Source organism: Tiliqua scincoides, chromosome 4 (assembly GCF_035046505.1).
Source record: "Tiliqua scincoides isolate rTilSci1 chromosome 4, rTilSci1.hap2, whole genome shotgun sequence".
NCBI classification, from domain to species: Eukaryota; Metazoa; Chordata; class Lepidosauria; order Squamata; family Scincidae; genus Tiliqua; species Tiliqua scincoides.
In genome coordinates, this window is record NC_089824.1 from 185593694 (window position 1) to 185610284 (window position 16591).

The window sequence follows — 16591 nt, forward strand, 5'->3', positions numbered from 1 at the left end:
GGTTGCAGGCAAATTATTCAACAAAGTGCGCATCCCCAGCTGGTGTCATGCACAGATGGATTTTCCAGAGATTTCTCAGCAAAGAAGTTGAGATTTGCAGTGCCACTTCCACTTGGGTCTGTCCTGAAAATTCCGCATGGATGACCCACCTTGATGTTTTGCAAGCATACAGCTCAGTGGAAATTCTTTCTGAAACTCCCCTGCGAAAACAAGTATTACATCAGACAAAGCCTTCTAGAAAAGAAACAGAAAACCCTTAGAGTTTGTTTTTTTAAAATTGTGACTTTTTAAAAAGGAGTACGCTAGCAGTTCTTGAATATTTGAGCTTGCCAATACTGCAATTATCCTCCAACATGGCTGATTTGCAGTCAAAAGAAAGAGGATCAGTCATGAGTATGGGAAACATGAGTCCATCCATTGTTGGCAGCCTCCTCCTCCACAACATACCCACCATCCAAATATTAGTATAATTACAATCTTGCGTTTGCAGTTGGCTGTATTCTTACTCCCTCCTGACTATAATAAAACTCCGCCTCTGATCTGACCTGAATGTGGAGCAGATTTACATGCTTGCAGAGAGTTTCCACACCCAGAAAATTTACAGGGGCACTATGCATATGAAAATTCATTCATAGGAAAAATTCTGTTTCTTTGGAAACAGAAACCTGTGGCACATAAGACTTCAGTATTTGTGTTCATTTTATATGTTGCTTTTCCTCCACCAGTGAACTCAGTTTAGCTCTTCCAGAGGTTTGAGGAAAAAGAGCAAAGGACACATTTGGTCCTGACTGACTGAGGTAGCACTGCAAAAAGTTGAAGATTTGCCTGATCATCTATCCCTAAAGGAGCACAGCATTCCTATGAAGTGTTTTAAGGAGCAATATACATTTCATTTAGTACGTTATTGGCCCATGCAACCTTAGACTTTTGTATTCTGTATAGCACCATGGTGTGGGGAAATCACAGTCCTGTGATCAGGAAGCTTGTAAGGGATGGGGGGGGGGGTGAGATTTAATCCCTGATCCCCATCACAGACACAATCCAAATTGCTGCTCCTCACAGTTGCTTCTAGGAAAACAAAAATGAAGCATTAACGATGACAGGCTTAGCATAACATAGTTGGGGCTCAACATAGTTGGGCCTGAAAAGTAGACCCTTTCTGAGGGAAGCACACCACCTGTGGGCACAAAGCTCCAGTGAGAGAAGCCTGCAGCAGAGTGGGCCTGAAGTATTTCCTTTTTTCAGCATAGAGGTTTAATGTTGCAGCCATAAGAACATAAGAACAGCCCCACTGGATCAGGCCATAGGCCCATCTAGTCCAGCTTCCTGTATCTCACAGCGGCCCACCAAATGCCCCAGGGAGCACACCAGATAACAAGAGACCTCATTCTGGTGCCCTCCCTTGCATCTGGCATTCTGACATAGCCCATTTCTAAAATCAGGAGGTTGCACATACACATCATGGCTTGTACCCCGTAATGGATTTTTCCTCCAGAAATCTGTCCAATCCCCTTTTAAAGGCATCCAGGCCAGTCGCCATCACCACATCCTGTGGCAAGGAGTTCCATAGACCAATCACACTCTGAGTAAAGAAATATTTTTTTTTGTCTGTTCTAACTCTCCCAGCACTCAATTTTAGTGCTATGCTGGTCTGATAGTGAAAAGGATGGCTGCAGAGGCATTGGACATAATGGGAGTTCCTGGCCTTCTTGCTTCCTTTAACAACCTTTAATCCAAGACTCATTTACCCAGAAGAATCTTATATTCATTTATGTTTGGCCATGTCTGCAGAATGAACAAGCCAGCTGCTACAAGAGTAACCTCTCTACTGGAGGGTTCAATGGACAGCACCAAAGAAAATGTGGCTCAAACACACTGAGGACGATCTAAGGAACCAGCAATTAACCATCAACAAGGTGGGAAATATCACCCAAGAATTGCAGAGTGGAAGCGTGTCATGAATGACACACGGATCCTACAGCAGTACCTGTAGCAGTAATAATAATAATAATAATAATAATAATAATAATAATAATAATAATAATAAAAACTTTATTTTTATCCCGCCCTTCTCCCTAACGGGATCCAGGGCGGCTAACAACATATTTAAAAAAACAGATTTTAAAAACATTAATACAAGCAGATAAAAACATTTAAAAACACACTACAGAGGCCATAAAAACAGTAGTCAGATTAAAAGAGTAAAAGAGCAGATCACCGAGGAATCAAGCCTGTAAAACTAAAAGATGTATAAAAAAGTTAAGAAGGCCAGAAATCAGAAGGCTTGTTTAAACAACAGTGTTTTCAGGCCTCGCCGAAAACTCTCAAGAGAGGGAGCCATTCTCAAGTCAAGGGGAGGGGAGTTCCATAATGTTGGTGCCACTACCGAGAAGGCCCTATTTCTTGCAGCCGCCCCCCGGACCTCCTTGGGTGGCGGCACTTGCAAAAAGGCCTTCTCTGATGACCTGAGAGGACGAGCTGGATTGTACGGGAGTAGGCGGTCTCTAAGATATCCTGGCCCAGAGCAGTATAGGGCTTTAAAGGTCAAAACCAGCACCTTGAATTGGGCCCGGAAACGAATGGGCAGCCAATGGGAGAAGCGGGCTGACAGAGTCAAACCGCCTGGCTCCGGTGACCACACGGGCTGCCACATTCTGTACTAATTGTAGTTTCCGAACCGTCTTCAGGGGCAGCCCCACATAGAGCGCGTTACAGTAATCTAACCTCGATGTCACCGTGGCATGGATCACCGTGGCCAGGTCTGCACGATCCAAGTACGGTCGCAGCTGGCGCACCAGCCGAAGCTGAGCAAAGGCCCCCCTAGCCACAGCCGCCACCTGGGAATACAGGAGCAGCTGCGAGTCCAGGAGGACCCCCAAGCTGCGAACCTGCTCCTTCAGAGGGAGTGCAACCCCATTGGTTAAGAGGACATTGGTTAAGTACATTGGTTAAGAGGACAAGCTGCTCCCCAAGCACCAGCTAAGAACTAAAGAAGAAGCAGACCCAGAAGAATGTTCCGATGGTGTTACCTAGAACACACATTTTCAACCATTTTCTTGAAATTATAGACATCAATAAATTACAACATGCTCTCCGGACAATGTTTTCCTAAAAATCAGGTCAAGGTATCAAATCTCTGACTTGACCTTTGTTTGCAACAGGATGCAATTTCATGCTTGTTATGAACTTTCAGAAGGAGGAGTAATGATGGAAGTTTCACAACGGAATGTGCTGGGAACATTCATCTTCCCAGGGGGCAGGAGGTCTGGTCTAGAGGGCTGAGCCTCCGTTTGCCTGAAGATAACATCCACAGGTCGCCAGTTCGAGGCCACTGGCACAGTGCGACCTTGAAGCAGCTGACAAGCTGAGCCGAGTTATTCCATCTGCTCTGAGCGTGGGAGGATGGAGGCCAGAATGTGCGACCAGATCAGAACGAAACATCTGAATTGTTGTAGCTCTCGAAAGATAGAGCCTTATTTCAATTGTAAAAATCCCTATGGGGATTTAAATTAGCCTGCCTATGTAAACCACCTTGAATAAAGTCTGAGGAGAAATCTGAGGACCTAGAAAGGCGGTATATAAATACCTGTATTATTATTATTATTATTATTATTATTATTATTATTATTATTATTATTATTATTATCTTCTCTTGGTATCTGTATGACCTCTGTCTGTATTTGTATTTCAGCTATATTTCTTGAAAGTTTATTGTGTGCCAGGAAGGGGCATCTCAGTGACCACCTGGATTCCAGTCAACAATGAGTCACACATTAACACACCAAATCAAGGACCTCTGAAACTCTCGCCAGTGTTCTCATAAAAGGATTAAGGCATCATGAGATGCCTACCCCCCAAAGCTTCGTAGGCAGCATCCCAAATAAATGTTGGGTCATTTCAACCTATAACACTGGCACCCATGGAGTCCACAACTGGCCTGCGTGGGCTATTGGTGTCACCCCTTCTGCAGCTCCCTAGGTCTGCTTGAGATCTGCATGCCCTGAAAGGAAGAAGTGTCCAGGCCAAAGGGAGCCCATAACACTGGCTCCCACAGAGTCCAGCACTGGCCTTAGAGCTTCATTGTAGTATTGTATTTTGTGACTGTTTTGTAAGCTGCCTTAGACACTTGACTTGGAAAAGGGTGGTATAAATTCTTTAAATAAATATTGGTAAAAGGTTATTTTTATACATTGACATCCATCTCTTGGAATAAAACTGCATAATTTTGGTAAACTTTTTTTGAAAAGCAGTATATAAATACTTATGATGATGAGGAGGAAGCCCTCTCAGTTTCTTATGGGTTATTTTCTGATGAACGCTGATTTGTACCCTATCTGATGCCTTCTGAGCAGAGCAGTTTGTTGCACCTTTGCAGTTCTTTGCTGTCCTGCTGAAGCAGGCCTTTGGAACTGCAACAGAAGGCATCTATCTCCGGACCAGATCAGATGGAAAGCTCTTCAACCTCTCCAGACTGAGGGCAAAGTCCAAAGTCTAGCAGAAATGTCTTCGTGACTTCCTCTTTGCCGACAATGCAGCTGTCACTACCACTCTGCCAAAGATCTCCAGCAGCTCATGGATCGTTTTAGCAAGGCCTGCAAGATTTTGGACTGACGATCAGCCTAAAGAAAACACAGGTCATGGTTCAGGATGTGGACTCACCTCCCTGCATTACAATCTCTGCGCATGAACTGGAGGTTGTCCATGACTTTGCATTGACCTTGGCTCAACGATCTCCGACACTCTTTTTCTCGATACTGAGCTAAACAAACGCAACAGTAAAGCAGCTACCATGTTTTCCAGACTCACAAAGAGAGTCTGGTCCAACAAGAAGCTGACAGAACATACCAAGATCCAGGTCTACAGAGCTTGCGTCCTGAGTACACTTCTGTACTGCAGCGAGACATGGACTCTCCGCTCACAACAGGAGAGGAAACTGAACGCTTTCCACATGCGCTGTCTCCGGCGCATTCTCGGCATCACCTGGCAGGACAAAGTTCCACACAACACAGTCCTGGAACGTGCTGGAATCCCTAGCATGTATGCACTGCTGAAACAGAGACGCCTGCGTTGGCTCGGTCATGTCGTGAGAATGGATGATAGCCGGATCCCAAAGGATCTCCTCTATGGAGAACTCGTGCAAGGAAAGCGCCCTACAGGTAGACCACAGCTGTGATACAAGGACATCCGAAAGAGGGATCTGAAGGCCTTAGGGATGGACCTCAACAAGTGGGAAACTCTGGCCTCTGAGCGGCCCGCTTGGAGGCAGGCTGTGCAGCATGGCCTTTCCCAGTTTGAAGAGACACTTTGCCAACAGTCTGAGGCTAAGAGGCAAAGAAGGAAGGCCCATAGCCAGGGAGACAGACCAGGGACAGACTGCACTTGCTCCTGGTGTGGAAAGGATTGTCACTCCCGGATTGGCCTTTTCAGTCACACTAGACGCTGTTCCAGAACTACCTTTCAGAGCGCGATACCATAGTCTTTCGAGACTGAAGGTTGCCAATATTCTATATAATATATTCTGCAGTATCTTTCTTAAGGAAGAAACAGAACTGATCATCCTGTGTCCTCCTTGCGGGAACTATTTATTAAGTCCATATGTAAGCTCTCTCGGTAACAATGGAACCTGCTTAGTAGTGGACATGTATATTGGGCTCTAAGACCACTGAGACCTCCTTACCCAGTGCCAGTGTACTGCCCCAACCCCACAGATATCCAGTGGGAACAAATTACCCAGTGTTGTTATTGGTCTCCCAGAAGTTTTGTTCTTTCACTTCTTTGAAGTGCAGCCTCAGGAATTTGTTCACAGATGCACTACTGATGAAAGAGGGCTCTTAATGCATTACACTTTTTTGGCAATCAAAATCCTCTTTGCCCCTTAGGTTAAGGAAAACAGTTTGGGATTCATTTCTATCACAGCAACTCCCAAGCAAGGAAAGGGTAAAACAGCTCCTTCCCCAGCACTACTGTGAGCACACACACCCCACACCACCAATAGCTGCATTCCAGAAAAACACTGACACCAATCACAAGTCTACCACAAGATGTGCAGCTGGGTCCTTATTAACAGCAGACCACATTCCAGATCCTATACATGAACTTGCTGAAGAGATGACAGGTAGCAAGTTGGAGGAGCTCAAAAGGTAAAATATCTTCTAAATTTTACAGAGGTAAAAAAAGTGAGAAATGCTGGTTTTAAGTGACATGACAGAGCAGCAGTGTTTCCTATTTATATATAAAGGCAGGGAATAGCATGCAATATTTAACATCAGATAAATACAAAACACCTCCCCCCACCCCAAACATTCCACTACCATGGATGAGTGGGGAAGAAAACTGCAATATCAAAACGGTGGGCTACAAGCCAGTCGCCATAGGGTTCTTATATCTGATATATTGTCATCTGGTCTTGGAAACCTGTACAGACTCATTTCTCAATTTAAAAACACAAAACTGGAAATTTCATCCTAAACTGACTGTTGTTTCCTCTCAGGTAGACTCTGGATGTTATAGGGACAAGAATGTCTGGAGCACCCTCTGCTGGTATCTTGGAACAAGTTCACCTCTATCACACACTCCTGTTGAATTGCCAAGGAGAAAGTGCCAACCCTACAGGGACTCTGAAGGAAGTGAGCCTTAGTATTAGTAAACACTTCTCTCTTTGAACTAGAGAAGTGTCATATGAAGTGCCCTTAAGTTGCCAAACCTCACTTGCTCCAGATTGCACCTCTACAAAACACAGGATCTCTCTTATTTTGGAACAGAAGAGATGCTCCAGTGCAACCCAATGAGAAAAAAGAACACGACTTCTAAGACAAACTGTAGAATTGCCAAGAGTCCTTCCACTTCAGGTAAAATATTTTACTAAAAATACAATCGGTTGAATTCAATGAGACTTACCTCCAGGTGTGTGTTCGATTTCAGCCTGAGGGCTTCTTAATTGACTGGAAAATGAGGCTTTGAGATCAAACCACAAGTCACCAGAGTTCAACCGTTTTAAAAAATAGGATTATCTGAACTGATTGGAATTTCACTTATAATAATGAACTTTTTCCCCCCCCCATTTCCAGGTCACAAGGTTAGTTCCAGGGTATTCCAAGCCCTCAGACAGCTTGGTTTGGGGCTTTTTCTGGGCAAAATGTGGGTGAGCTCTGTCTCCCTCCAGTTTACATCAGATAATACAAGAACACACCCCCCCCCCCCATGTTCCACTGCCCTAGGTGAGTGGGGAATTTAAGATGCAGTCACTCCCACTTGTGGTGGATTCAAAGAAGACAAGGAAAAATTGGAAGTGTAATCTGAGCTAAACATTTGTCAGGATGGGCTAAAGTAAGCAAGCCATAAAAATGGGAGTGGGGAAGAATGGAAGTGGGCAGGGACGACCTTAGGAGCTGCAGGGCTTAGTCAAAAACATTTTTTGTGGGACCCCAGGTTAACAGACAAAGTCTGTAGAATCTTAGAGATATAAATAAAATTTACTATATACTTTATATCTCTATGATAGAATGGAAAGCAATCAAAATGTGCTCTTTAAAAGTGCATGTGAGTTAATGGACCAAATGGATCTAAGCACATATTAATATAAAATTGCGTACAAGTAAGCCTACAAGAAAAAGTGTATAGATTACCTTTGAAAAGTAAATAGTTACAAAACAACTTGTTTTAGTGATTGTGAAATGATTTAGTAAGAACATTTTTTTGTGTACAAAAAAAATCAAAATGTAGATTACCCTAGCGCAGGGCCCAGCTGGGAACAATTGGACCCATTGGCTTAAAGTCAGCCCTGGAGGTAGGAAACAGTCCTTTAATGCTGATGCATCTAGTTCTATCATTGGCTGCAATTCTGCTCATGAGCAAAATGTGAAACAGTTTCTACACTGGCAGTCAAAAAGCAGGTTATTGTCTGAATGCAGAAGTTGAAGATTTAGAACCACTTCTATTTAAAAAATAATAAAAAACCTAATAAATTAGGACAATAGATCCCCAGCTTTCCAGGACACTAAGTGGAAACAACACATCCGGGTGGTGAAAGCTCACAAGCCTAGTCACAAAAGGTAACCAGCTGAACACCACAGCAGGGGAAGGAGCAGATGGGCTGGCAGTAGCAAGAGCAGATGGGCTGGCAAGGCTAAGTTTGCCGTTCATTTGCAAAAAGAAAGCATTGCACTTGCTGCTCAAGTGGCTCACAGCACCAACCATTTGGCCCAGAGCCTACACTTCAGTGGCAAGTAATTCAGCATGGAGGTCATGTTGCAACAATGGATTTTCCATAGCTCTCTATGGATAAGTCACTGCAATATTTCTCCAATAGTTGCACTCTTCACAGATGATACTTGAAAACCCATTTACTGGGAACATGCCAACAGGACAGTCAAGGTTCCAAACGGAAGGATTTCCTGTAGAGATTGAGGCCATGTAGCACTACAGCAAAGAGAACGACTTCGGAAATCAAACTTTTTGCATGTCATTCAGCAACACTGTTCCATTTCTCACAGGCTTCCAGTCTTCTAATCCATCTGGCTTTGCTGAACATTTTATGTAGTCAGGAACTGCCTATTCAGTTCCTGCCTATTCAGGCTCTGTGCTGCCCCAGAAGGCTTCCATGCCAACCCACCTGGCTTCCATCAGATGCAAATAGGAAATGTGGATAGAGAGCAGTTATGCTATGGAACACTAACATTAGGTTCAGAATAGAGAGGACAACTTTGATTTAGAATAGTCCAAAATAAGTGTTCTTGTTTAACTATATTTGTGTGGTGCTTCTTTGATCTCATTCTAGTACACAAAGTTCTGCAGTTCATAAAAGCTTATGCTGAAACAAATTTGTTAAGTCTTTTAAAGTACCACAGAATTCTGTTGCTTTTGTTGCCTCAGGCTTACATGGCCACTACTCAGGGAATTTTCAGCACAGGTTGAAAGTGGTGCCTAAGTATTTCTCTTTTGCACAGAATCTTCAAGATACTTCACACTATCTATTTTTATTTATTTTTCACATTTTTATACTAACCTTCCTTCACGGAGCTCAGAGTGGTGAACATTGTTCCTTCTTTTCTTTTCTCCTCACAACAACCCTGTGAGGCAGGTTAGGCTGAGAGACAGTGAGTGATCCCAGGTCACCCAGGAAATTTAATGGCTGAGTGGAGATTTGAACCTGGACCTTCCAGGTCCAAGTTCACCACCAGAACCACTTCACCATCTTAGCTCCGTATTAGATCCATCCATACTGCAATTTTGAAAAGTTTGGATAAGTATTAAATCACCTGCATTCAATATCTATACCAAACATGGTTCAAAATACTCCTACTTGTGCTAGCGACACCTGCACCAGTAAAAACTGGGAGATTTGCATAAGACAAATCAATCTTGTCAATCAACCATGTGTCACTTCAACCATCAATGGTAAGTTAAATAGGCAATGTCTGCAGTTTAAAGCATTGAGATGGTCAACTGAAAGTGTTTTAAAGACTACATGTTGTATCCCAAGCACTGCATGCAGAAGAAAAACAGCATATTGTGCTTGCGTGCAACTGCACACAGATTTAGGGCCCAATCCTATCCAACTTTTCAGTGCTGATGTAGCCACAATGCAGCCCCAAGGTAAGGGAATAAATGCTCTATTACGTTGAGGCTGCCTCTGTGACGGCCCCGCCCCCCAGAAAATGCAGCACACATCCCATTGGAATGGCTACAATGACATTGGGATGTTGGATAGGATTGGACCATAAGAGATATTGAGCAACAGTAAACATTACATTCTCATCACTGACAAGTTGTGCAACCTGTTTTAATAGCAAAGCCTAACTTTGGATTTCTGTATGCATCAACTTTGTGCAATCAGTTTCATGCATGCAAGCCCCCTTACACAAGTGGAAGGATAACAGATACAACCCTATGTTCTGGGGAATCTCAGAAGCTTATCAGGGATTCTTAATGAGAAAGATCAGAAATAGCAAGCCAATTTGGTTTGACTTGGCAGTTGCTTATATCCAGGGAATTGACAGCATAGTTCCTTTTGCACAAGGCTTTTGCCATTGCAGGCCCTTTGCTCCTGCCAAAAAGTTTCTCCAAAAGGACCCTTGGACCTTTATATAATATGCAAGAGGCTATGGCTAGAGAGGAAAGTTGATGGAAACTCTCCCTCCCTCTCCCCCAGGAAAATAAAAGATACTTCCACAAGTCAGTTTGTCTCAACATACAACTGAGAGGACTGTTGTATATACAGGCCCAACCTTCTATACACTGATTTTTTATACACAGATTTGACTCAATACTAATGGCCCCTGCAAATGAGAAGGAATGTGCTGATCCCTGGAGAAGGGGAAAAATGCATCCCTTTAAAATCACAATTCAAAAAACTACTTTTCTTACTGTTTTTTTTACTGTAGCTGCCTTGGGTGCCCTTCGGGGAGAAAGGCAGATTACAAATCAAATAAATAAATATAATAAATGTTGTAGAGAGACAGTCATGCAAGCAATCATTCCATTCTTCAACTGAGCCAGGCAAACATTTGGGCTGGAAAGGTGGTCCTTTACATTTCTAATTGCTGACTGCCTCTCTACAACAGTAAGAAAAGCTGATTTTAAACCACAATAGTAAAGGGACACATTTTTTTAATTTTTTTAAACTGCTTTTATTTAACATATTTTATGGTATCAGCAGGGAGTCCCAGAATCAAACCCCTGAGGATGTTGAGGCATGACCTTATTCTATTAGGACTAACAGAGGGGCAAGAAACCTGGAAGTGGGTCTTTAAATCTATTTTTCCACTGCTTTTTTATCCACTAGGGGTTCTGGAAGAGAACCCCAGTGGATAATGAGGGACAACCTTATGTTGTAAGTCTAGGATGTACTATTTGTTCATTGGGGTGGGGGAATGATGATGTCTGAAACCTGACCAGAGCCACACATAGACTAAGTGTGAATCCTGAAAGAATCCTTTGCAATCTACTGAGGCTCTATGGCAAAATAAATTATGTAAAAAGTTTCAAAACCAATGTTTCACATTACTAGGTCTCAGAAATTCAGAAAGGTTTTGAATCTGTTAGAATCAGTTCAAATTCATGCTGCTGAACTAGAAATTGTTTATTCTTAAAAGATTTAGAATATCCCCACCCTCCAGTTCATTACTGATATGAAATATAAAAATCATCAAGTGATATTCCAACAGTCATGCATCTTTCTAGGAAACCTGTTTACAAAAATAAAAAAAATACTCAATTTGAAAGAGTCTTCCTTTTCTAATTTAATAGAAATAACCAAAACAAAGTGGTTTCCAAACAATGCTTTTTAAAACTGTTCTAGTACAACTGCTACACCACATTCCAGAGCATTTAACAGGAAATATTTACAGGTTGCTAAATGTATTAAATAATCATGTAAAGGGGAAAAAATGCCTTTATTACACACCAGCCGAAAAGCACAGGAACTGAACAATTAGAAACGTTAACGTTAAAAAAATTAAATATTATTCAGAGAATACAATACCACAGAAACAGCACTTTTTTGAAGAATCAGTAAAGTTAACTATGTGCAAAAAGTACCAGCTTTAATAACCAGGAAAAAAAATTAAGAATGCTGGGAATTGAACCCTCTGACCTGTATGTTGACATATAAAATTAAAACAGGCTTTCAATTGCACAAATCTTTATAGACCTGTTATATACATATTTAATGGCATTATGAACTGAAGCAATGCCTACATCAGCAGGCCTTTTGACATACATGCATCACCTTCCATTGTGAAATTTATGCTCACGCTAAGGGGGAAATGCTGAAACAAAAATGACATCTATAAAATTCTCTGCATTTCTTTGTACAGAGTCAGGAACCATGTTAAGAAAGCAGTAGCTCCTTGGCTTCAAAAAGCCCTCGAACAGAAAGAGGCAAATTGTATTTTGTTGCTGTATAAATTAAGAACCAAATCAATGGCAATTTTTCAAAACTATTTTGATTCCTATGTTTTCAAAAGAAGAGGAATAAAGAAGGCAAACACAAACAGCTATGATGGATAGAGTCACTGCATGGGCAACTTTGAAAAAGAAAAGTAATGGCCATATCTGATGTCAAAATCTTTATGCATTTGTCTGAAATACATCTATGTAAATTGTGGCATATAAAGTTTTTTTAAAAGTACCTCCATTATTTACTCAAATACCTACTTTTTAAAAAAATATGTTAACTTTGCTCAGTTTTGAAAATAAAATGCCACATTATAACTGCACACTTTATTATTTTATTTAAAAGCTAGACTTGGGTGATACACATACAAACTTTCCTATAAAACCACTACCCAAAGGAAAAGATTCCTGCCATGCTAAGGGGCAACAAGACAAAGCAGTTTTATTGCTTTTTCCAGGAAAAAAAAGGAAAAAGGAGAAAAAAAGCCTACATCTAGTACATTACACACGCAACTTCAACATACTGTTGCCAGTATCTGCACTCAAAATAGGACTGGCTGATCAACTAAGTTATACAACTGAATGGCAAACTGAGGTGGTCTGTTAAAAAAAAAATGCGTTGGTTGCAGTGGCTTGCAGGAATGTTTATAAAACATTCCACTTATCTATCCAGTGCTGAGTATGCTGACAGTCAATGCCACACCAAATAGTATTAATGGAAATATTTTCACATGAAAAAAAGAAGGCTATCTACATTTAACAGCATCTCTACTTCAAACACTAGAGGAAATCATTCTTTTTTTGGATAGTAAATCAGTCTTAATAATATGTGGTAGGACACTTAATTCCAGGGCACAGTTAAGTAAGACCTGAACATACTTAGCTGGTTAAACTAACACTAATCACTAGTAATTACATGGCAGGGTACCTGCTGAGGTAATTGAAGTCCACAGTCAGCACGCTGTACACTTGTCGTCCTTCCTGTTTCAAAGCAAACTGCCTTTTTCTTCTTTGGATTAACTTAAAGTTTCAGAACATATACAACCAAGAAAAGAGATTTGAATCTTTTTTTTTTTTAACAAGAACATTTAAAATCAGAGCTTAGGAGTCAAATTAAGTGACAAGAGTATCTCGGGACTACATTACACATTAGTTTCAATGTAATTATTCAGCACAAGTAAATCCATATCATATGCAAGGGAAACTCCATTACCCGCTATAGTCTTGATTTCTAGTACAAGGTGTGTTTGCAAGCCCAATATAGTGCAATTATTGCACAAACATCCAGGAAGTGCCAAATGAAGGCTGCTTGTGGCTCTATGTTAATACACAAAATGTGTGAAGCTGCCATAGAGCAAGTTATAGAAGGTGGCAAAAAAAGTCACTTTGGCCGAACATCATTCCTCAACTCTGGGAAAGTGTTTAAAAATCTAAAGAGAGCAAAAAAGCATACTCATCTAATTAATACACCTTCAGGGATGAGCCTGGCAAATGTGCAGAATTTTCCAATTATCTACTATATTTCAAGTACCAAATAGAAAGAGCAGCAGAAAAAATTAACTTGTTTGAGAAGGCTATTTATTGTTTTGTACAAAATAAAAATGTCCTTACAATCTGAGAACACTACAAGGCTGTATAACAAACCATGGCCACATCGGATTGTAGCTTGCGGAGGGGAGTCCTGTAGATTTTGTGGTTTAGTAAAATTCCTCAGAAGAAGAAATCTTCTACTTTTATATGTTGCAAGGAAAGTTGGAATTACCCTAACAGAACCGAGAGGATAACTTAAAACTAATGTTGACAAGGTTGCAGCATTTGGGCAATATGGAAAATCAGCTTGTAAATATTGTTAAGTTACAGAACACAGAATTTCTAGATGAAAAGAAAATTAGAAAATACTCACAAATTTGAGTATCATAAAACTTAATTTTGTGTAACACTAGAAAATATGATATACAATCATGTCATCAACTCTTACCCAATAAAGTTATAACACATTTTGTCCTACCCTTCTCTACAGACACTCGGTGGTTTAAAAAAAAAAATTGCAAGTATGCACATAAAAAAATTTGTAGGGCCAAGTGACAAAGTCAATACATTAAAACAGGGAAAGTTTAGTTTCATGCATACCCTCCCTTCTCAAGTACTGAAATGGAAGTAACATTCAAACTGGAGTGTACCAGATTTATTGGTTCAAGAGTTTGCCTTTGACTCCATTACCCAATTCCTAGATTCAAGGTGATGGTTTTAAGAATCAGGCAATCCCACCAACAAAACATGACACATCCCAACTTGAATGTTGCCTTATATGAACAGAAAGGGTGGTAAGGACAAACATTACTTGCTTCCATTGTCACTATGAAGATTGTCAGAGAAAGAAATATCTAATCAGGTCAATAAAATAGGGCAACCTTCCACTATATTCAAACAGAGCCAATTTAGAATTAGTTTCATTTGATTAGAGCCATTAGATATTTGATTTTCTCTGTAAACCGCTTTGTGAACTTTTTGTTGAAAAGCGGTATATAAATACTGTTGTTGTTGTTGTTGTTGTTCATTTGCTACACAAAAACCTTTTGAGGACACTTCGTAAATCCCAGAATTCTGCCAGATCCTTCTGCTTCAAATGCGATATTAAAAATGAATTGAGCCATAAACGTTAACAACTTTTCACATCACATAAATAATTACATACGATCTGCACCTTATGTTTGTCTGCATAAGAGAAACAGACTGACTTTTGTTTTAAAATTCTCTAGAGCATAATAAAGTCTATACATTGTGCCATAAAAGCTATTCATCTAGTGTATAATCAATTACATTGTCTTCATATGCTGTAAGTTATTGGCCATGATGAATTATGCTCAATGTGAAGATAAAAAGTTTAATTTGCCACCCAAAATCCAATCTCACAGCCAAATTTACATTTTGGTCACTTCAGTGTGATCTGCACGTTTCAAACTGACATTACAAAAAATATTCTGTACAAGGGCTTGAAATTATATTCCCTGGTGCTGTTCAATTCCCTTGTGCTGTTGAGGCCAAGCATGAGGAACTTTACCTATTCAAAGCTGAATTACAATGAAGGATACTTCTGCCCTCAATGCTGTCACTAAGGCAGAATCTTAGAGTTTACTTTCATGCACATTAGCTCAGTGGGGGCTGGCCTGTACCCAGCAGTCACCTGTCTTATACTCTGGTCCATGCAAGAGTTCTTTTTTAAGGATGGACAAATAGCTCAGTCACAACAGGCTCTTTTTTCCTTAAACATGTCATTTAAGCTGCTTCTGAAGAAACTTTTGAGTAGCTCTAACAAAATAATGTAGAGCCTCAAACTATGAACACAGTATTAGAAATAGACAACATATTACAAATCTGTTCTTGATTAGGAACATTAGTAAGAATACGTATTAGCTTAAAAACAGTCCAGCAAATGTTGCTGTCTGGAAGGATGTACAGTATCACTATTTACAAATAAGACAGAGTGATTACAGAAAATTTTACACATTTGGTAGTTGACAAAGTTATTGTTTGCTGATAGTGGTCTATCAGAAACTGGTAGTAGGGAAGACTGGATAGTCACCAGTTACTAACTTCATAGTCTAATTCTGAAAGTACTAAAAATTGTATAACCAGTATTGCAAACAACATCCTGCCTCTCAAGGGGGGAAAAAAAAGAATACATTGCAAGAGAAAATTCACTTAAGTGTTCTGTGTACAGGACTGCCACTTCACACCATCAATCCTACCCAAAAGTATTAATTGCAACCAGGCTTAATGCAGTATGTATGAAGAAGTCGCACTGCTGCATTCTCCAATTCAAAATGGTTTAATGATCAAGTTATGACACTTCTATACAAGGTCAGTAAAGAAAGCAGAACCTAGTTATTTGACCCAACACAGAATAAGGTACTCCCAATACCGCTTAAATGATACAGTGACTAAGAGCAATCCAATTCACACCGAGGGTTGCATGAAGAAGATCTTGAGAAGGTTTCTTATAGTTTTGAGACTGCAGCCCAGCAGGAAAGCAACACATGACTGCCTTGGTCCAGTCCTGCAGAAATGGCTACTAAGTTGTGATAAGAGTTCACTTTTTGTACAAATGTCATCACATAGAACCTGCTTTCTTCATCAACATTCATCCAACACCCTTGCATCTGAGAAACAAAGGAATATTCTCAAGAAAAAGGAAGATGGAGATCCAAACACTAACAAAAAAAACCCCTCCAGAACAGAAACTGAAAGCTTTCCCCCCCTTTTTCGACAAGAATGTTTCTGTACAAATGTATTTGCAATCTAATACTGTCTGAACACTATCAGCTTCATCAAGATGGCCAGTGAAGGCATGATAATATTCCAGGAACACTTAAATATGTTTTTTCTTCCTTTTTTACAAGAGTTTAGGTCCGTTTTTTTCAGGTTACTTTATATGCACTGGTCTCTCATCCGATTTTAGACGTTTTCTACGTGGCTGTATAAAATCTTCATCGGAGTCATCTGTTATTTCAGCATCATCCTCTTCTTGCTCAAATTCAGGTAAAGGTTGGAAGGTCCTGTCTGGGTAGATCTCTGTAAGTTTATCTTCAAAGTACAATGCAACTGCCTTCCCTGCCTGTGCTACTTCTGAATCAGCCTGCAAAGTAAAAAGATAGTAATAGTCACTCATTGGTAATGCACATCCCTTCAGCAAGTG

General features: G+C 40.5%; 1 protein-coding gene across 2 annotated transcripts in view; it reads right to left on the reverse strand.

Moving 5' to 3' along the window:
• Window positions 1-13456: 13456 nt before the first annotated feature.
• TRIM33 (tripartite motif containing 33) overlaps window positions 13457-16591 on the reverse strand; it is a 79716-nt gene continuing 76581 nt past the window's right edge. For both annotated transcript variants that reach the window (XM_066623615.1, XM_066623614.1), the window contains exon 20: window positions 13457-16531. In XM_066623615.1, coding sequence (XP_066479712.1) covers window positions 16319-16531 — 213 coding nt within the window. In that variant the 3' untranslated portion in view covers window positions 13457-16318. The remainder of the gene's footprint in view (window positions 16532-16591) is intronic.